Here is a 22,489-nt window from a genome sequence, read left to right as displayed (position 1 = left end):
ACAACTAAATTGGCTAGAACTAAATAACCACCTACTCTACCAACAACTACTTATCATTCATAAAATCCTTCATTTCCCTGAAAATACTCCAAGCCTGGCTAGACTTATTTCTCCATATAAGAACCTAAACACACTTCGTTCCGCCAATAAGTTTCTAGTATCCATAACTAAATCACATAATAAAGCTGGGGATGCACTATTTTCAAATTCCATAGGGAAACACTGGAATCTAATCCCTCAAGAAATAGCTACTCTACAGTCCACCTCTCTGTTCAAAAGACAAATCAAAGCACATCTTACTTCTCAATGGCTATGTCCCTGTACCAATCCCAATTGAAAGTATGTCTCAATACGCCTTATTATTTTTCCTTCCTGTCCCCTTACTGGCCCTACCCGATGCTTTCTGGAGTTGAGAGTTGAATCCTAAGGGATGCCTATATTTCTTATTAACTTTAGTATGTAGTTCTTATTTTTTGTTGTATAACTTGACTTAATATTTTTTTTAAATGTTATAGATATCCTCTCTTGTACCTTGTATAAATCTATTAGAAAATTCTTAAATTGTTATAAATCACTGTAATTTTATCTATACTGGAGCTTTTCTCCCCGGGCCTCTACTGTAAACGGATATATGTCCAGCTAGACTAGCCCGGTCAACAAATGTAAAATAAAATAAATAAAATAAATATGGGTCCACTTCTTAATTTTGAAATGTCACAGCTTCGAGATTCATAAAATCAAGGCCACAATCTCGAGGTTGTGACATCTCGATATTAAGAAATGAACTAAAAAAAAAAAGAAGAAAACTTGTAAAACCATGTTTTTGCAGGGGGGCAATCCGCCCTTCACTCCCCACACTCCCTGCAACTTAAATGTACTAACTCCGAGATCACTCTACAGTGAAGAGAACATTAATGTTCCCATTCCACACTGTATAGCAATGTCTATAACCGTTCTCTTCACTGTAGCGCAATCTCGGAGTAAATATATATATTGAATTTCAGTATCTCGAGACTATAAAGTCGAAGTTTGAAAATAGTGAAAGTGCATAATCGCAAATTTGAATATCTCAAATTCACGGTTATAGCTTTGCGCTACGTAATGTCGTGGATTGTATGTGGATGGTGTGTGGTGCTGTGTGTGGATTTATGTGTTAAGTCAGGTAAGTGAGTGTTTTGTAAGGATTTTGGGTGGGAGTTTGAGTGTATGTGAGTGTGCTTATATGTGTGATATGTGTGTTTGTGTGTGTGTGTGAGGGACTGTAGAATGTGTGTGTTTGCTTTTGTTTACTGTTTGTGCGATCTCTGAGTTAGTATGTATAAGTAGGGGGGTGTTATTTGTGTTGTAGGTTTGTGGATGTGTGTTGTTTTGTTTGTTTATGTTGTGATGTGGGTGTTGTGGTGTATGTGTGGTCCGGTGTGTGCTGTGTTTTAGGTGTTTTGAATTTTGCGGTTTTGGGCCTCACAGTTTTGGTGTTTTGGTGTTTCGGTGTTGTGTGGATTCGATTTCATGGTCTCGAAAAACTGAAATTCGAGATTATGAAATGAATCCATATATTTTTATTTTGATATATATATAATATATATATATATATATATATATATATATATATATATATATATATATATACACACACACATATATGTGTATGTATATGTATGTGGATATATATATATATATATATATACACACACATATATGTGTGTGTGTGTGTGTGTGTGTGTGTGTGTGTGTGTGTGTGTGTGTATATATATATATATATATATATATATATATATATATATATATATATATATATATGTATATATATATATATGCATGCACATTTGGTCTTGCTGTTTGAGAACTCTCTCTGATATGAGTTTCAGAATTAAAATCCATTCCCATGTAAGATTATGATTTTGTGATTATGAAGCAGGGTATTCATTCTGTAGAAGTTACTTTGCATGGCAGTAATCATATTTATAAGCTTTGCATTCTCAGTCTGATCTTCAGCTGCTGAGTAGGGCCATTCTGAAGTTGGATTTACATCTTTTTCTATAGTTTCCACCTTTTCAGCTCTGTCTCACCACAATTTTTTTCTCAAACTAGATGTCAGTCTACTAAATTTTAACTGCATTTATAGCAACTATGGCCATATTGAAGTAATTTTAATTAAAACTGAATAGTAGTTATTATAGAATAATAGTAGACCAAAAGGAATGTATCAGTTAAAAATTGTGTTAAAAAGAGTTCTTGATCACATGAACTCCGAGTTAAACAGTGGCAGAGAGAACCGAACAGTAGTTGTGAGAAGATGTGAAAATGCCCATTTCCCTTTTGTGGCACTTAACTTTGGTTTATCCTTTATGAATGTAGGAGCTGCTATAAACGCTTTTATCTTGAATAGATTTTAATTTAAGTATATGAGATGCGCTAATGACTTGATTGTTTAAAACATAGAATGTGTTCATAGGAGCTGGGACACCAAATCCATGCTTGCTTAAGTGGCCCATTTGTACACTGGTAAGCCACACACACACACACACACACACACACACACACACACACACACATACACACACACAAATCAGCCCCTTACTGACAGTTTTCAGGGGGGATGTAGCCAGTCACTTTTTCTGGCATTTTTTGTCCCTTCATTCCCTCTAAAGGATTATGAAATGTTCATGTAAAACATTTTGCTTGGAGTGCACTCATTCATTAATTTATTGAGTTCATTTTTCAGCAGTACAGGTTCAGGTAGTAGAAGAAAATGCACAGTAGTAAAAAAATCACTATTAATGTTTTACACATTTTTCCATTGTACAAAATGTAACATATCAAATTTAACATTAAAACCTTACCATCTGACCTAATTGACTTAATACAAATACTTCAGTACAGACAGAAATAAAGCCAGTACTAGGTGCTAATAAACACTTAACAATTGGCCAAGATTTTTTTTTTTTTTGCCATTCTCCAAAGTGTTTTTGAACTTCCATGTAGCCCGAATGCCATGATAAAATATCTTATTAAAACTGTGTATTAGTTATCTCACAAAAATGTAACCAGGTTTACAGTAAAGTAGCATTTTAGAAATGCATAAATCATTATCTACAGAATTGTGCTTTCAAACAGTTTTATAGGCAAGTACTAGTCTAGCTTCCTTGAGGGCCATTTTAAGTCTAATACAAGAAATTAACCAAAAACAGGCCCAAGCACATGAAATATATTTCTAGCCATGACTAAATGGGCAGTACAGCATAGAGGACAGTTAGCCGCTACTATTTTATGATGAACCAAAACTGAGAACACCCAATAAAAGACACATCATCATCATCTTTCGGCTGTTCCCATTAGGGGTCGCCACAGCGGATCACCTGTTTCCATTTCTTTCTGTCCTCTGCATCTTGCTCTGTCACACCATCCACCTGCATGTCCTCTCTCACCACATCCATAAACCTTATCTTTGGCCTTCCTCTTTTCCTGTTACCTGGTAGCTTCATCCTTAGCATCTTTTTCCCAATATACTCATCATCCCTCCTCAGTACATGTCCAAACCAATGTAATCTTGCCTCTCTTGCTTTGTCTCCAAACCCTCCAACCTGGGCTGACCCTCTAATATACTTATTCCTAATCCTGTCCACCCTCGTCACACCCAGTGCAAATCTTAACATCTTTAACTCTGCCACATCCAGCTCAAACTCCTGCCTTTTTGTCAGTGCCACTGTCTCCAACCCATATAACATAGCTGGTCTCACTACCCTCTTGTAGACCTTCCCTTTCACTCTTACAGATACTCGTCTGTCACAAATCAGTCTTGACGCTCTTCTCCACCCACTCCAGCCTGCCTGTACTCTCTTCTTCACCTCTCTTCCACACTCACCATTACTCTGAACTATTGACCCCAAGTATTTAAACTCATCCACTTTTGCCACCTCTACTCCTTGCATCCTCACCATTCCTCTATCCTCCCTCTTATTCGCACACATATATTCTGTCTTAGTCCTGCTGACCTTCATTCCTCTTCTCTCTAGAGCATATCTCCATCTCTCCAGGGTCTCCTCCACCTGTTCCCTACTCTCACTACAGATCACAGTGTTATCTGCAAACATCATAGTCCACGGGGACTCCTGTCTGATCTCGTCTGTCAACCTGTCCATCACCATTGCAAATAAGAAAGGGCTCAGAGCTGATCCTTGATGTAACCCCACCTCTACCTTAAACACATCCGTCACAGCAGACCTCACCGCTGTCACACTACCCTTGTACATATCCTGTACCACTCTTACATACTTCTCTGACACTCCTGACTTCCTTATACAATACCACAATTCTTCTCTAGGCACCCTGTCATATGCTTTCTCTAAGTCTACAAAAACACAATGCAACTCCTTCTGACCTTCTCTGTACTTCTCCATCAACACTCTCAGAGCAAACATCGCATCTGTAGTGCCCTTTCTTGGCATGAAACCATACTGCTGATCACTAATCATCACATCCCTTCTTAACCTAGCTTCCACTACTCTTTCCCATAACTTCATGCTGTGACTGATCAATTTAATCCCTTTGTAGTTACTACAGCTCTGAACATCACCCTTATTCTTAAAAATCGGTACCAAAACACTTTTTCTCCATTCCTCAGACATCCTCTCACTTTCCAAGATTTCATTAAACAATCTGGTTAAAAACTCCACTGCCATTTCACCTAAACACCTCCATGCTTCCACAGGTATGTCATCTGGGCCAACAGCCTTTCCATTCTTCATCTTCTTCATAGCTATCCTTACTTCCTCCTTGCTTAATCCATTGTACTTCATGATTCACTATCCCTACATCATCCAACCTTCTCTCCCTCTCATTCTCTTCATTCATCAACTCCTCAAAGTACTCTTTCCATCTCCTCAACACACTCTCCTCACTTGTGAGTATGTTTCCCTCATTGTCCTTTATCACCTTTACCTGCTGCACATCTTTCCTAGCACGGTCCCTCTGTCTAGCCAATCGGTACAGGTCCTTTTCTCCCTCCTTCGTGTCCAACCTTTCATACAACTCTTCATATGGCTTATACTTAGCCTTCGCCACCTCATTCTTTGCCATGCACCTCATCTCCTTATACTCCTGTCTACTTTCTTCATCTCTCTGACAATCCTACTTCTTCTTTGCCAACCTCTTTCTCTGTATACTCTCCTGTACTTCCTCATTCCACCACCATGTCTCCTTGTCATCCTTCCTCTGTCCAGATGTCATACCAAGCACCTTTCTAGCCGTCTCCCTTACTAGCTCTGCTGTAGTTACCCAGCTATTTGGCAACTCTTCACTGCCACACAGTGCCTGTCTTAACTCATCCATGAACGTCACCTCCCAATTACCCTTTTTCAATTTCCACCATTTGATCCTTGGTGCTGCCCTCACACTCATCCTCTTCTTGATCACCAACGTCATCCTACAAACCACCGTCCTATGCTGCCTAACATGATAAACCAAAATATGGTAATTGTGGGTCTAGAAGTATGCCTTATTTGGCTAAATGCCAAATATATCCAACATTTTATGTTGGCAAATCTGAACGCCAATTAAGAGAGAGAATATATTAGCATGATTACAATATAGGTAGACCTAATGAAAAAACTGCACTTTACAAACATTTTTTGCATTGCCAAAATTTTAACAATTTTGTATTTGACATAAGTGATGTAGTCCCACAGAATTCAAGGGGAGATGCTTGGGAATAGTGTCTCAATATATTGATATTGAATATATCTCGACTATGTTGAACTATTATGGCAACTTAAACTTCATGCAGCACATAAACCTGGATTAAATGATTTAATTTCCATAAAACCTGTTTTAAAGCTAAGAACAGCTAAATTGTTAATAGTTTTATATTTATTTAATTTCTAATGATAATATTTAATATTGAAGTTCTTACTATGTGGATTAGTAGCTGTATAATGTTTTAACACTGACTTTAAATTTGTAATAAGGTTAACAACTAAATTTATTTAAATGGTGTATTGTTAGGTGGGAGTATGTTCTGAAGAAGTCCTAGTTTTATGGTGTAGACAAAAGCACTTAATATTCACTTGTTCAATAAACTGATTCTGCCTTTTATTGGGCATTCACAGTTTTTAGTGTAAAATAGTAGTGTATCACTGCCCTCTATGCTGTAGTGCACATTTTAAGTCTAGCCAGTTTCCCTTTTGGTGCTTGAATTAACCTAACCCATTTAGGGTTACACTGGCCGTAGCCATCCCATGGTCGATTTATATATTACCCATAGTGAGAATAACTAGGATTGTACCATAAATAATTTGAGGGGCATAGGGTAAAGCATTTAAGAGCTGCCTCTGTCCATTAGTAGTTTAGGATTCAGTCCTGGGGTAAATTTTCTATTTCCTCAATAGATCCAAGTTGGACTTGAATATGGACAGGGATGAGCTTTGTTTTATGTGGTTGGGAAGTCTGTTCCATAGCAGCGATATCCTCTGTTAGATAAGCATTTCCTTACCTGTCCCCCAAACTGTTCTATTGATGTTGCGGGAAGAGGTGTAGACCCCTAGACCGACTGTTTCTGATGTGATTTGATTTGCTGATGTGCAGCAAATCCTTCAGTTTTGGGTCTACCAGTATTTATCTATGGTTGCATCATAAATTCCCAGTACTGTTTGTTGTCTCATAACTGTGTTAAAAGTTATGTCCAACTTCTTTAACCTATTAAATATAAGATTCTGGCTGGGCTTTATGCTTTTACAGTTAAAACAAAAAGTATCCATTATCATAGAGTCTTCATTCCTACAGAAGAAACATTTAGAATTTAATTCTCGAAAGTAAGTACATGTTTTGAGACAAGTCATACAAGCATTATAAATAATCATGTATTGCATGTAGAATCATTTATTTGTAATTATGTTGAATATTTTTGCCACACATTTTGCCGCATTAATTCAGTTTGAGAAATGTATAAAATTGATAAAGACCTCTTGCATTTAAGAGAGGTAAGTAGTCTTTCAACTGTAAATGTTAGTTTTAAAACTGATTATATTTTTATTAACTGAGGCCATAGGTTATTCCTGGTACATAATTGTGTAAAACATCAGTGGGTCCTTGTCCAAATGTAAAACAGCAAGTTGTCCATTAAAAGAAAATCATGTACACTAATTATGTCTTTTGTAAGACTAGGAAAACTTGCTGGAACTTGAATTTCTTGAGGAGTGAATTTAGCCAAAAATTTAAATTATTTAAGATTTCGTCTGTTTCCTTTTGTTATTTTTACTTGTAACGTTTATAAGTAGTTTGACTGCTCAGCCAGACATGTCTGATGGCTCATCTTTTACCCAGTTCACAAGAGTTATTTGACAGATTTGTTCCTCTCTGGGGTCCTTAATTGGCTCATTCGTTTTCACTGTTGTAAGAGTCAGAGCTAGGAAGTGGGTCAGCTTTCACGTCTGATTGAATGGTCTGTTCTTCCCCTGGAGCTCCCCCTCCCTGCACCAGCTCCTTTGAGTTCCTTGAAGTGCTGCCCACTTCAGGAAGTGTTCCTTTGCATGCTGCCTTCCCCAGCCAGTGAGCTTACAGGGGGGTAGAGTGTACTTAATAGGCACATGCCCTGTAGGTGCAATACCCAGTGCTCCCTATAGGTGTCACTCAAGATGTAGGCCAGAGCCACCTCCCTACCTCAGGGTGGGATGAACAAGCAGTGGTCATTCAGTCCTATCTTCACTGCCGTGGTTCTTCCAGCACCTGAGCTACTGACTTTGACTATGACCCGATGACCAGAGTTGAGTCTTTATCTCTGTACTCCACAGATTCAAGGAATAATTTCATGTAGTTTTGAAACTCTAGCAATCCAGTAATATTTTTTTTAAATTAGAAACACTCAGGCTGGCTATTGGTTTTGCAGCAGTCTGTTTTTCAAAATAAATAAATTCACTGTTCTCTGATGACCTAAGCTTATTAATTTCAAATTGCATTTCTTTAAATACACTTAAAAAATACTGTAAGGTCTACTAAAGCAGCTCATGAACTTAGGTTAGCACCTGAAGCTAAGGACAATTACAAGTCCTTTTACTAAACTAGAAAAACTAAGAAATAACACCTAGCAGTGCTTTGAAGTTGTTCATAATGGCACCATCTACTCTGGTTCATATAGTAGAAGCACGTTCATTGCAGATTTTACCCCAGAATTGGCTGTCCAAAAGCCCCCTTATCCAGGAATGTCTCAGACCCCTCCTGTCATCACTAAAGGAAATGTACTGAAAATGCTCTCCAAGACTAAAAATACTTCCTCAGTGGTTACTTGACAGTGTACCTGGCTATTTCATAAATAGTACTAAACTAGCCCTGGCAGAAACACTCTTTAAACTGAGTTTAGCCACTGACTTTGTTCCTGAGGTTTGGCACACATCAGTGTGCCATGCCGCAAGGGTAACACCACCACTGGCCGCAGAAGTTGTAGGCACATCAGCCTGACAATTCATATTTGCAAAGCCATGGAACATGTAACTGACAATAAACTATAGTATTAAGATCTCATCAGGCTAGACCCATGGCAGTTTGGCTTTGTCAAGGGGTAGAGCCTGTCTAATCAGGTTAACTTCTATGAAACAGTAACAGAGGCTGTTTACAGTGGTCATGTTATTCACACAGCACACCTTGACCTGGTCAAGGCATTTGACATAAACCCCCATGCTTGCATAGTTAGTGCATTTAATACATTACAAATAGATCTATATCCAGTAAGATGAATGGCAAATTGTTTCTAGCTCCTAGTTTAATATAATTTATCTTTAAACTGACTGCATTATTATATGATTAAGTTCTTAACACTGTTAAACAATATTCTGGAAATTTCAAGCTTTGTAATACCATGCATTTACTGAGATTAAAAAAAGTTTATTACTACTCTGCTATACCAACAATAGCTACTCTTAATTATTTGATAATTAATTTATCTGTTCCTAGTAAATTTGCATTGGTAAGGCATAGTGGATGTGGAACATCTGTATTCAGCCTATGGATCAAAATAGCTCTTTATTATGGTATTTATTAGAAATGCAATTGGTTAGAACAAAAATAATAATCTAAAAAGAGCCCTCAATTGATTAACAATTCTTTTAAAGAACTACAGGCCACAACTGAACCCGCTACCTTATTATTTTCAGACCTTTAATAGCATTTCTTATTTCCTGTATTACACATGTAAATTAATTTTGTGTTGTAATGATGTTGAAGAAAATTTCAAATCATGTCAGATATTGTCAGTGTCAGCCTGTGATATATACCCAGGAATATATTGTGAAAAATGTTCAGTTCTGTTTTCATTTTCTGTATATAAAATATCATCCTGCCTAATACTGTTCATATCAAGAAAATATATTTTTTCTAAAGTTAAGACTCTAGCAAGAAAATGTAGCTGGAATGTGTACCTCTTCTGAATATGCTGAATTCAGTTCTCATTTCAAACTGTCTTAGTTGTCGGTTGATCAAGATGTTTAACTCATTTTGTAGTCTTATGTCTTCCTTCTTTAAGTCCTGAATGTTTTATTCATCGCTAATAAAAATATTTTTACTGTATTTTTATAGTGTTTAGTACCCTTACTGATGTAGGTGGCCTTTCACAACTTGTTTAAACTATGCAATAGTGAAAGCATAAATGTCCTCACACTTTCTGTTGATCAGAATGTCACAGTCTTTTCTTGTAAGGTTTCCTACATCTGAATCAGGAGCGGTCTTAGGTCAACTGGTGCCCTAGGCAAAAGGGCTCCAGGGCGCCCCCCCCATCCTGGTCTACCTACACCAAATAAATACTGGAAAAGACCCCTTCTATAGCAGCGCCCTAGGCGTCCACCTAGTTGGCCTATGTCTAAAGCCGGCTATGATCCGAATGCTCTAAAAGAGAGGATTTAAATATCCGGTTAAATTCTTCTTTTTTAATATTTCTGACCAGTTTATTGGTTTTGGTAGTTAAACATAACCAAAAATGATCAGAAAAATGTCTTGGTTCACTCAAAAAATTCCATCCTGTTGACAAGATTTTTGTGGACAGCTGAAAAACACTTTTAGACCAAATGTGGTGCACAGAGGAAGAAAAGTGCTTAAGTTGCTGGCTATCAGGAAAAAACCTAAAAGGATCTGTTAAGGAAAAAAGTTCCTTTAATTGTTGCAAGGCCAAAGCATTTGGGTTAAACATAAACCTGGATCTTGTATTATCTAATATTTAGGATGCTTAAATATAGGTTTTGAAATTGGCATAATAAAGTCAGCGTGAGCTGAGAATAGTACATAGGTATTCAGTAACAGAGTATATGTACAAAAACATTTGTTTTGTAACTCAATAGTAACATATTTCTTCTATGTCATAGTTGGATGAGAGCATAACAGTCTGCATAGATTTCTTATTAGTAATGGCTATAGCAGAGCTGTTCCCAGAGTTCCCTGTGACAACTATATGTGTCTATACCATATAGTGTATAATTTCAGCCTTTGTATGCATCTTCTCAAACATAGCTTTTACCAAGCTGTGCTTACAGACATTGTTATATTGATCTTAAACTACTTCTAGTGTGTGGAGTGCAATGATTACCCTCTGATGTCCAAAAACCGACAAATCAGTTAAGAGCTTCTGTAGAGCGAGACCTGATCTTAAACATTAAACACCTGCTAATTTACTTGTTATGATCAGGTATCATGCTAGGCAGTTATGCCTGCTAGTACTAGCCAGCAAATGACAGAGGCTGAATAAAAAACAGATTGGTTTCTGCTTGCTGATTGTGTTGTTAATGAGTCCCTGACTTTTTGTAACTTAACTGAATGTCTTGCACTTTTTCTTTCTGACAGCACTTGCTCTGTGCTTTATGGCGTGCCCCAAGGATTGATTTTGGGGCCTCTCCTGTTTGGGATATACTTTTCTGAGATGCAAGCCAAAACCATTGGTCTCTGGCTGACCACGTTTGCAGATGACTACAAGCTGGGCACCGTTATAAATTCCCCTAGTAATGTGAACATCCTCCAAGAGGGCCTTAAACCAAACTAATGACTGGTTCCAGAAGCATGGCCTCAAACTGAATTCCAAGAAATGCATCATTATCCCCTTTGGGGAAAATGGTGTCCTCAATAATTATCACATTAATAACAACGTACTAAGCACGCAGTCAGTCATGAGGGACTTGGGCACCCAGGTTGATAGCTACCTGACTTTTGACCACCATATTGCTTCCGTTGTACGGAAGGCTTTCTACATGGCCCACCACATACGTAAGGGTATTTCATCCAGGAATAAGGAGATCATAACATCCCTGTACTCCTCCCTTATCAGACCCATTATCGAGTACACTGCCCCCTTCGGCATGTACCTTGCCAAGCACATGCAGCAACTGGAGAGACCACAAAGGTTCCTAACCAGGAAAATCCAGAGCTTCAAACACCTATTCTGTACAGCTAGGTTAAAAGCCCTCTCCCTCTACTCACTCTCCTATAGACTGCTCACAGGTGACCTGTGTCTGGCATACAAGGCCATCTCAGACTCAACCGTGATGGAGTTGCTGCGTGTCCGTAAGTCAAACTCCACTCACGCAACCTGCACGCAAGGTCTCAACCTGGTCTGTGACATTAATAAAACTTATTGGCGGGATAGATTTGTGTCCCAACAACTCCCCCATCTGTGGAATAGACTTCCTCTCTATGTCAAGCAGAGTACCTCACTAGCCCTCTTTAAGAGGAACCTGGACGAGTGGATGGGAAACAGAAAATGTACCCCTGGGATCCCACCTGTGTCCCTGCTGGACAGGGAAAACAGGTGCTGACTTTGTGGGAACATGGGTGAATTTCTTGGCTAGGCTTATAAGGGCCTGCGGGCCAATAGCCTAGTATTGTCCTATGAACCTATAAAAGCTGGCAAAGCGCTTAGTGTTTTTTTTCTGCAACTAGTAGCTCATGGAGCAGATAAAGCTCCATGCACTAAAAGTATGATTGGGTCTCCTATCAAAAACAGCGTATTATGTGTTCTCGACATGGTGAATTTCTTGGCATCCATGTCTCAAATAGATAATAAGCTGTTTACGATCGGCGACCTGCTCATAATTCTCTGTTATATAATAATTTCTTGAGTAACATTAGTTTACTGTAATAATTTACAATGTGAAAGATTACTAAAAGTGTTAAATATATATTTATCTTTGCTAAATCTGTTTTCAACTCTGTTCTTACTTTCAGCAGATATTGTTACAGATTCCTTCGTGTGTGTGTGTTTGTATGATTACTGTGATTTTCTGCTGTCTTCGCTTTATGGCTTGGATATTAACTAAAAGAGGTTTGCATGACCAGCCCACTCTTCAGGTTATAGCAACTATAAAGTAAATAAATACAAGTAAGCCACAGTCTTAATTCAGTTTTATTTTTTACTGACTACTCTTCTGCAGATATTGTTTTTCTTGAAAACAGGCTAATTGTGCTGTGCTGTAACTTTTCTTAGCTATTATATCCCTTAAAACATGATGACAGAGAGCAAAATACCATTAGGTGTCCTACTCAGAATTTCAGTGTTGCGTTCTTCCAGTTAGTTATTAAAATCTGAAGTAAACAATTGCACATTTAGTTAAGAATACTCGCCATAGCATTCTCCGTGTATGTTCCCATGACCTAATGAAGCTTTGCCAGTTATAATAGCCTCCTACTTAAAATATTGATCTTCGTGTTTCACTGTTGCAGTCATTACATTTGGGTAATCTGCTGGCAGGTTGCCCTCAGTTGGCCTGATTAACAAAATCTTGGGTCCTGCATCGGTTGCTGTCCCTTCTTCCATGACGTCAGGTCGTCAGGGGTGTAAAACATGCAGCCGATGCCATTACATCAGTCTTTCTTGCCTTGCGGTGCCCGAAGCAGAAGCAGTTTGCAAGTGCCGGTCGGCCGACTCCTGAAATTTTCATTTTCTTGTTTCAGAATCGAAGTCTTCAACTTAAAGCTAAGTACCCGTTGGGGAAACGTTTTCCTGCTCCTTTCCAGTGTCAGTAAAAGTTAATAATTGCATTACTTGTGGAAAGCAAATACCTCATAAAGATTTTCATTTGTACTGTATTCCTTGCCTAGGCCCTGACCACGACGTACCTTGCTGTCGGTTTTGTGTTTTATTTAATCAGTGCACTGTCCGTCATCGGTACATTTTTTCCTCTAAATATTTCGGTTCTCGATTTAATTATCCAGAAATGATGTCGGTTAGCCATCCAACTACCGGAATTCTGAAAAAATGCAAAGAAAAAGATAGAGATAGGCCGTTGAGGTCCAAAACTGCCGACAGCGCTTCTCCTAAGCCAGTTGCCAGTTCGCCGGTACTCAGTGAGGTGCTTTCGCAGCCCCTGATACCCGCTACTTCTGACTCGCGGGCCTCTACGGAGACCCATTTGGAGTCCAGTATGCAGCAAGATGCTTCACCTGTGGAACCAGCAGATGTCTATACCTTGGATGGGTCCGGAGCCGATGTGCAGGCACCGGCTTCTGAGGGTATATTTAGGCCTACAGACTTGCATATTAAACTGACTCCACCTTCTATACTAAGGCCTTAATCTCGATCTGTGTCTAATAAACCGATGCCCAGGCCACATGTTTAGGCCCCTATGCCTAAAAATCAAATGATCAAAGTGGCTGAAGATCCTATTACTCTAATCAGGGGTAGTCAACCCCCCCCCCAAGAGGCCTAGGGCTGAGCTTGACTATGAATCTTCTGATCAGGACTCTGTTTCTTCTAATTCTTCCAAAGACCTGGATTTGTCCATACCTGCTTATGAAGATTCTGATGCAGAGGATTCCATTCCCTCTGCTTCACCCCCTGAGGACTTTTCTTTTGGGGAAACTTTACATACCTTAAGGGAGCATTTCCACAGGGAACGTCAGGACTTTTCTGAATCTAAAAAGAGACTTGGGGATTTCCTTCTTCTACCTCAGCATAGGCCTTTGGCTATACCTCCTGTACTAGACATTGTTGATTATGTGTTTTCGGAATCCAGTATGGCCCCTGATTCCCTGCCTCCGGCTCCTAGTAAACCTGACAGATACTACAGGGTTCCTGAGTCCCACAAGTTCCTTTTCAAAAATTCTGTTGTGGATCCAGAAACCATTTCCCAGGGCCCCAAGGGCATTAAGGCTTCTACTGCTAAAACTCCTACCCCTTTTGATAGAGACTCCAGGGCGCTGGATAGATGGGGTAAAAAGGTTTATATTTCTGCAACCTTGACAATCAGGGCTTTAAACTGCCAATTTCATATGTTAAAATATCAACAACATATTATTGGACTGCTTAAACAGATATTGTTGTTGATTTCTGACTATGTGGAAAATAAAGATTTACAGGATTTATTGCATTCTGCTGAACAAGTTGAAAAACATACTTTACAATGTGGTTTTGATTCTTTAGAGGCCTCTTGCAGGGCTGCTGTTCCTGGGTCTGTGCTTAGAAGGCATGCTTGGCTTAAGGAGCAATCTCTGCCTGATCATGTTAAAGCAAAATTGTTGGATGCTCCTTTAAATCAGGACCGCCTGTTTGGCAATAAAGCTGAAGAAGTTCTAAAAAAGATGTAAGATGAAGCTAAATCTATGCAAACTGTAAAATATTTCTTACAAGTGCAACCTCCAAGATTTAGTAGGCACTGGCCTACTAAGAATTGGTCCTTTCCAGCTCCTTCCAGATCCACTCAAGCCAAACCCAGACACACCAAAAGCACTAGGTTTCAGTCCCAAGGGACTCTCAGAACTAAGCACTGGGGGGCCTCCACTTCCAAATCTGGAAATAAGATACCTCCCTATGGTAAACAGTCTCAATGACTTTCCTTTAAAATTACCAAGCACTTACTTTTAGCCATCTCTTTGGGGGGAAAGATTGCTCTTCATGCAAAAAACTGGGAACTCATAACCCAGGACAAATGGGTTTTAAATGTAGTGTCCCAGGGATACAGATTTCATTTCCACACGTTACCAACACCAAACGGGTGGCCAGACCTGCCCCCAAATCAGTGGGCAGAGGCTCAGAAACAAGTATTTTCCCTCTTAAACATGGGGGCTATTCAACCGGTACCAAAAGAGGAAAAGGGACAAGGTTTCTATTCCAGGCTTTTCCTGGTACCCAGAAAAGACAAATCATGGTGTCCAATTCTGGACCTGTCCACTCTAAACACCTTTCTGGATATTCCAAAACTCAAGATGCTGACTCTTCACCAGTTACTTCCTATTTTAGGCAAAGATGCCTGGTTGGCAACTCTAGATTTAAAAGAAGTTTACCTGCATATCCCAATCTGGGAATCTTGCAGAAGATACCTACGCTTCAAAGCAGACTAATTGCATTATCAGTTCTCTGCACTGCCCTTCGGTTTGTCTACTGCACCCAGGGTATTCACAAAGTGCCTGGCTCCAGTAATTGCATTTTGCAGGCAAAGAAATATTCAAATATATCCATACCCGGACGATTGTCTAATTCATGCAGAAAACCAGGCCATACTTCTAAATCATCTGGCATTTGTAAAAACGGTTCTAACTTGTATAGGGTAGACCATAAATGAAAAGAAATCACAACTGGTACCCTCTCAACAGATTACATTCCTGGGTGCAAGCTTGAATACAACTGCCCAGATGGCTTTCTTCATGCCAGAAAAGCAAATTAATTTGGTAACTTACTTCAAACAAGTGGCCACAAAAACCCTGCTATCTGCAAGACAAATACTGCAAGCCTTGGGGTTCATGGCCTCCTGCATTCTTCTAATTCCATATGCAAGACTGCATATGAGGAAACCTCAGTGGTGCTTAAAAAGTCTATGGAGTCAACATCGTCACAGCCTGGAAACAATGATTCCTATCATACCTTGCCTACGCCTGGAGTTCCTATGGTGGGCAGAGGCCTGCCACCAACACAAGGGACTGCCATTCACACTAGCCCTGCCGCCCAAACCCTAACTACAGACGCATCAGACTATGCATGGGGGGCTCACCTGGCAGGGAAGTGCATTCAGGGCAAATGGAACCCAAATCAAATGCAACTACATATCAATCACAAAGAAATGTTAGCTGTACAGAATGCTCTGACAGCCTTCAAGGACTACATTCATCCAGGACAACTAATAGTAAAGACGGACAACACCACGGTTATGTGGTACATAAACAAGCAGGGGGGGTACACATTCCTACCCCCTCTGCAGACTAGCCATGGCATTGTGGAACACGGCCTTGCGCTACCAGGTGCCAACTACAAGCTCAATTCCTGCCAGGAAAACTGAATACACTGGCAGACGGACTAAGCAGAAATCACATGGACCCACACGACTGGAAACTGGAACCACGGATTTTCAACATGTTGATAAGCAAATGGGGGAGCCCAGACATAGATCTATTTGCCTCCCCCCAGAACCACTATTTGGACAAATTTTACACAAGGACTCCTCACAAAAAAGCCTGGAAAGTGGATGCTCTGTCCTTCAGCTGGAAAAGCTTGTCACTCTACGCCTTTCCCCCTCTGCCTCTGCTCTCCAAAGTTCTGCTAAAAGTCAAACAGGACAAACCAAAAATGATTTTGATTGCTCCAGACTGGTCACGCCAACACTGGTTACCCACTCCTGCGCAGTGTGTCACAAATATCTCCATGACACCTTCCTTGCTGTCTCAGCAGGAGAACCAAATTCTGCACCCTCAGCTCCCAACATTGAACCTTGCAGCTTGGCTTATCACTTAAATTCACCCTTAGCATCCCACAGCAAACCTGTGATGGACGTCATCTTGGAGGCGAGAAGGCCTAATACTAGAAAATCTTATGCTGACAAATGGAAAAGATTCTGTGCCTGGAACCAGTCTTTAGGAACGAGCACAGCAGCGCCCAATTTACCTCAGATTTTGCAATACTTAACTGAGATGCTTCACAAGGGCCTGTCTTTTTCCTCTATTAAAATCCACGCTTCAGCTATTTCAGCTCACTATAGCACAGAACCACCCCTCTTTTCTCATCCCCTGCTCAAGCAGTGTCTCAGTGGGGCAAAGAACTTGAGACCACCCAGGAGAGTTCCTACCCCTGCCTGGGACCTTAACTTTGTTTTGGAAAAGCTCAATTTACCTCCTTTCGAGCCAGCTGCTACTGCAGACTTAAAATTTCTTTCTTGGAAAACAGCCTTCCTATTAGCAATCACTTCAGCTAGAAGGATATCTGAATTACAGGCCCTTATGGCAGTGGAGCCTTTCATTATCTTTCATGCGGACAGGGTATCTCTGAGGACCAATCCATCCTTCATGCCCAAGGTGGTTTCCAGTGTGGCTCTTAACCAGCCCATTCATTTGTCAACCTTCTATTACAATCCATAGAACAAAGGGGAACGGATTCTGCATTCCTTGGATGTGCACAGACAACTTAGATTCTACTTGGACAGAACTAAATTTAGAAGAAAATCTGAACAATTGCTAGTGGCATTTGCTGCTGGGGCAGAGGGGAAGGCTATTTCAAAACAAATAATTTCTAAATGGATAAGCCACTTCATTCATTTCTGCTATAAGTACCATGGAAAACCTAGCCCCCAGGGGATCAGATCTCATTCCACCAGGGCTGCATCTACTTCTGCAGCCTTTCTAAGAGGTGTTCCTGCCAGGGATATTCTAGAAGCTGCTACCTGGAGTTCAGTACATACTTTCACCAAGTATTATCATTTACCAATTTTCTGTAAATCCAGAGGTGGCCTTGCCACTGCTGTCTTGCAGGACCTTATAGCTGGTCCTAATGCTGTATAAATCCATCCTCCCGACCATAGCTTTGGGAATCTACCCAAATGTAATGACTGCAACAGTGAAACACGAAGAACATAGTACAGTTGTATACACTTAAATGTAGATGTTCGAGTGTATTCACTGTTGCAGTCCTGATTACCCTCCCTCCAGCCCCCTGTTTTTCTCTTACTATACCTCTACCTTCTTTTACTATGCTTAAATGCCTTTTTGGTGTATTTGCTTTTGGTTGGAGGTATATTTTTTGTGTTTTTAATTTTATTTGCTCCCCATTTGGGGGGCACCTGACATCTGGGGCAAGAAAAACTGATGTAATGGCATTGGCTGCATGTTTTATACCCCTGACGACCTGATGTCATGGAAGAAGGGACGGCAACCGACGCAGGACCCAAGACTTTGTTAGTCAGGCCGACTGTTGGCAACCTGCCAGCAGATTACCCAAATGTAATGACTGCACCAGTGAATACACTCGAACATCTACATTTATGGTAAGTGTACACAGCTGTACTTTTATTTCCGAATCTGTGGTCATGCTATGCATGTGCAGCATGTCACATTTTTAAAACGTACAAAACAAGTTGGTGAGCATTTGTGACTACATTTGCTGATTTTTGGAAACCAAAGAATTAATCGAATCAATTTCAGAGTGCATGGTCAAATGCAGCCTTATGGTAGCAGAATTTGTTAGGCATTTAATGGCTGTGTACACTTGTGCCTTCACATGACTGCGTGCACCGGTATATGTTGCAGCCATAGTGTACTCCAATCAGGGAATGGCTGCCTCCTGTTGTTGCTTTTAAAAATGTATTTTTCGCTTTTAAAAATGTATTTTTCGCAGACACTAGTGTTGTGACCATTTAGTCTGCAGTGCTCCCGGTTTCCATTGTTGTCTCACCCAGTAAGGAAAGTAGATGTGCACTTGTCATGCAGTTTCTTCTTGTATTGAATTCACACACATTTTGAAGATGCAAACATTTATAAGGAGCAGTCCAGCATTGTAGGACTCTAGATTTATTAGACTTTATGAATGAAGACCCAGTGCCAAAAATAGTAAAACATAATAAGACATTTTAGTTTGTCTGTATGATTTCTTTCTTTCTTTTCTGGTCATACTTTTCTAAAGTGTGGTCTGCTAAGTAACATTTTTTTCTTCCTCTACAGAGGTTGCAAAAACTTGTCAAGACCGAGGGAATCTTGGTATGTTGGTGTGGTCACCTAATGAAAGCCTATCGGATGCCAAAAGTAAGTCTTAAATTGCATTTTTTATGATATCTGACAAAATTTCACAATTTTTTTTATCTTGTTTTCTTGTTTGTAACTGAACAAAAATTGATGTTTCTAGTATGTTTATGTCTTGTGCATTACTGAAGCAGTGGACGAGGGCAAAACAGTGCGCACTGCACGTGTAGAACTCGCAAAGATATTTGACACCATCCCACGCTCCAATATTGTAGATAGACTTGCACAGCTAAAGATCTCCAAGTATGTATTGTCACAGATCAATAGCCTGGTAATTAACTATGAATGCAGAAGTTGTAAAACCACTGTTAATGCTGGTTAGCACAAAGGGTTAAGACTGAATGCCTAGTCTTGTAGTCATGGGTTTATTACTCATTTGCAAATGGTGCAAGTCAGTTAACTCATCAGTGTTTCTGGGTTTCCTCTGAAAGAGGCATTTGTGTCTGCTGGGTTTGGTTAACTGAGGAATTAAAAAAGAAGCCAAATGTTCACTATACCTGAAACGTCTTTTCGACGTAAGCAAGGACTGTGATTTCCCTAGTGGTGAAAGAACTGATCTCGACTATGCTTCACCTCCAAAAGTCTTTGGAATGAAGGGGAATGGCTAATATTTTGCTTTGTTGATTTGCTAATGAGTGTTCTTTGAAGGTCCTTTGTCACCTAATAACTTGCAGATTTAAGAGGTAAACTTCTCTGTGACTGAGATATGAAAATGCATTGAAGAGGCTGGACTGATAGTGCAGAAGTTGGATTTATTTCACTGATACAAATTAATGAATGTTCCAGACCACTTTTGGTCCAGCTGGTAATGGACAAGATGAAATGACTTTACTGACTGTTTTCTGGAAGTGGTCAGGTAGCAGTGCACATACTGTGACTATTAAGAGAAGGTGGGGTCATAGTTGGTATGCAGTAAGTGTATGGGGTTTACAAAACATCTAGGTGCTTAGTTTTTGTGTATTTTCTAGTAGAAATGGAGAAACATGGAAGAGTAGGAGAAAGTAGTCTGTCTAATCATGGCTGGCCAAGTTGCATTGCTGACCTTCAGAGGTCTCCCTTTTCTTTTCCTAACATCCTCTTCATGTACAGAACAGCTGTTGATACATGTTGAAGCTGCATTTCCGGTGAAGAATGACTCTCCTGTCTGAGGGGGTGTCTAGGACTGCTCAGTGACATGTTGATTCTTTGGGACAGCAGGAGGTGTATGCATGGGGATGTAGTGTCATGCTGCTGTGCTGTCATAGATGGGCATTCTGTGGCTGTCAGTAGGGCAGGAGCCCTTTGGCAAAGGAGTAAAGGAAAGCAAGTTAAAATTTACATTAGAACAACCGGCAGATTGCTACAGTGAATCTTTTCTTGGAGGCCAAATTTGGGTGTTTAATACAGAGAAAGAGACTCATTTCAGACTCATGGCATATTTGCAAGTAAAATCTGTGCAACTGTGGTCATGTGAATTATATGCATTTCTAGTTCTGTCACTTACAAAGCAGGCCTTATCAAGATCAGTTCAGGAAGTGGTACAACATATATCCCAGTACCACCATATAAAAGTATGCAGGTCAAAAAAATGTGTTAAAGTAGTTACCATGAATAAATGTGATGTATTCAAGAGGTTCTTAACCAGATATGCTAAACCAGTTTCCTCTCCCTCTAGTCAGATTGCAGAGTTCTTCCGAATCAGTTTGTGTAACCTAACTATTTCAAATTAATCTGTTGCTGGATTAAGTCTTCCTGAGACTTGATTTGGGTCTCCAGTGAGAAAAAATATAGTGAGAATGGGGCCATCATATTTGTTTTCATTTTATCCCATAAATACTGGGTCTTGCTCATAAAAGGTACACTCTTTCAAGAGGAACCCTTTTCTTTGTCTTGTTTAATCCCATTTTATTGTAATCTGTTACACTGAGACCCTCTGACAAGTACAGAACTGCAAATGCTCCGATAACATGATATTCCTGTAAAATTTTTTATTATTTCAAAATCATTAAATATGTGGAGATAAAAGGAAAAAAAAGTTTCCCCAGCTGCAGAGCACTTCAGGAATAATTATTTCATTAGTTCATCAATTGTGATAGTAAAGTAGTTTACTTTTAAAGTTTAAAACCTGCATGAAGGACTTACCCAGAATTGTATGCTACATTGTGACCAGATTGTTATTGAAAATGGTCATCCTGACCAGCCCATTTACCTGGTTATCAAATGGAAGTAAGTGAAGAAAGAAATCACAGTTGTCACTTGACTGCAGTTGGTCATTCACCTGGCTTGTCATGGATAATGTGAGTGCATGTGTTGGTGAGGGAGAAAATCCACATAAGAAAAAAATTACCAGTTTTTTTTTCCACTATAGATAGTTTGTGCGTATTTGACAGTGAAGAGACAGTCCGTGTATAGCATGCACATGAAAAAAATGAAGCTTTTGCTTATGGTATTGTAAAAGCACAATGAAGAAAAAAAAAAAAAACAGTTCATGTTATTTTTTTGGCTTTCAGGTTGTTACATTTTTATTATAATTTTACAACATCCCTACTACAAATATGTGTAGATTCAGTTCACAACTGACTTCATACATTTTACTTTTTCTGATGGGTTCGTCTTCTTTCGGGTTTTCCCCGTTAGGGGTCACCACAGTGGAACTCCGGTCCGCTAATGATTGGCAGTATATTTTTTACAGGTGCCAAGGTGCCAGCTTGACAGCCAACCTTCAGCGAAGGCACACCCATTCTATGCATGTCTTTCGAATGCCACTCGACCGCGGGGAGGACATGCAGACTCCACATAGAAGGCGGTCCAGCCGAGAAGCGAATGGGAGAACCTCTTGCTCTGAGGCAAGAACATTACCGCTGCACCACCGCAATGCATAAAATCATAAACTACTGTTAATTTATGATTGGAAGTGATGTTTTCTAGCATTCAAAATGTTCATATAGAATTAAAAAAAGCATTGCCTGAAGCTGTGACTTTTGCACTCAGAAATTGAAGATGCAGCTTTTCTATTACATTTGAAAGCACAGCCCAAGAACATTTTATAACTGAAAATCCAGATTTGTTATGTCTACAAATAAATACACATGGAACTGAGATATAAAGCTCTATTGCTGTGTCACAGTAGTAGGGCTACATGGCCATTAGAATATTCCAGGCTGCAGACTGCTTTATGCTCTTTTCTTTTGGTGCTTTATTTTGTGAGCGCTCTTTTACAGTTCCCTAAAAGTTGTATTAAGGACCGCTAACAGAGACTGACATCCTCTTTTACACAGAGGTGCCAGTTGCAAGGTTTTACAGGAATTTCACTGTCAGAAGTCTGGAGTTTGTTACATTGTACTTGTTTTCCATTGCGGCTGGTGTATGCCTTGTCTTCATGTTAGAGAACACAGCCCATTTAAGGAATGTATATTTACTGAGTTGTCATTATGTTAGAATTAAAAATCTGTCACATACTCAGAACATGGCAGCTTTTTTTGTCACTGCAAACACTCCATGAAATTAAACTTCCAGTGCTTGGAGGGGTTGTGGGGGAGGGCATTGTAAC

The 22,489-nt window shown here is 39.7% G+C and overlaps 1 protein-coding gene across 3 annotated transcripts in view; it reads left to right on the top strand.

The window, feature by feature from the left end:
• The window catches only part of RCOR1 (REST corepressor 1), a 559,543-nt gene that overhangs the window by 112,646 nt on the left and 424,408 nt on the right, over window positions 1-22,489 (top strand). For all 3 annotated transcript variants that reach the window (XM_044074531.1, XM_044074530.1, XM_044074532.1), the window contains exon 3: window positions 18,883-18,963. In XM_044074531.1, the coding sequence (XP_043930466.1) occupies window positions 18,883-18,963 (81 nt within the window). The remainder of the gene's footprint in view (window positions 1-18,882; window positions 18,964-22,489) is intronic.

The sequence above is a fragment of the Protopterus annectens genome, chromosome 6.part0, assembly GCF_019279795.1.
Source record: "Protopterus annectens isolate FY-2018-M chromosome 6.part0, PAN1.0, whole genome shotgun sequence".
NCBI classification, from domain to species: Eukaryota; Metazoa; Chordata; order Ceratodontiformes; family Protopteridae; genus Protopterus; species Protopterus annectens.
Note: the sequence above shows the minus strand (reverse complement) of the source record. Positions and strands in the feature narration are given on the sequence as shown.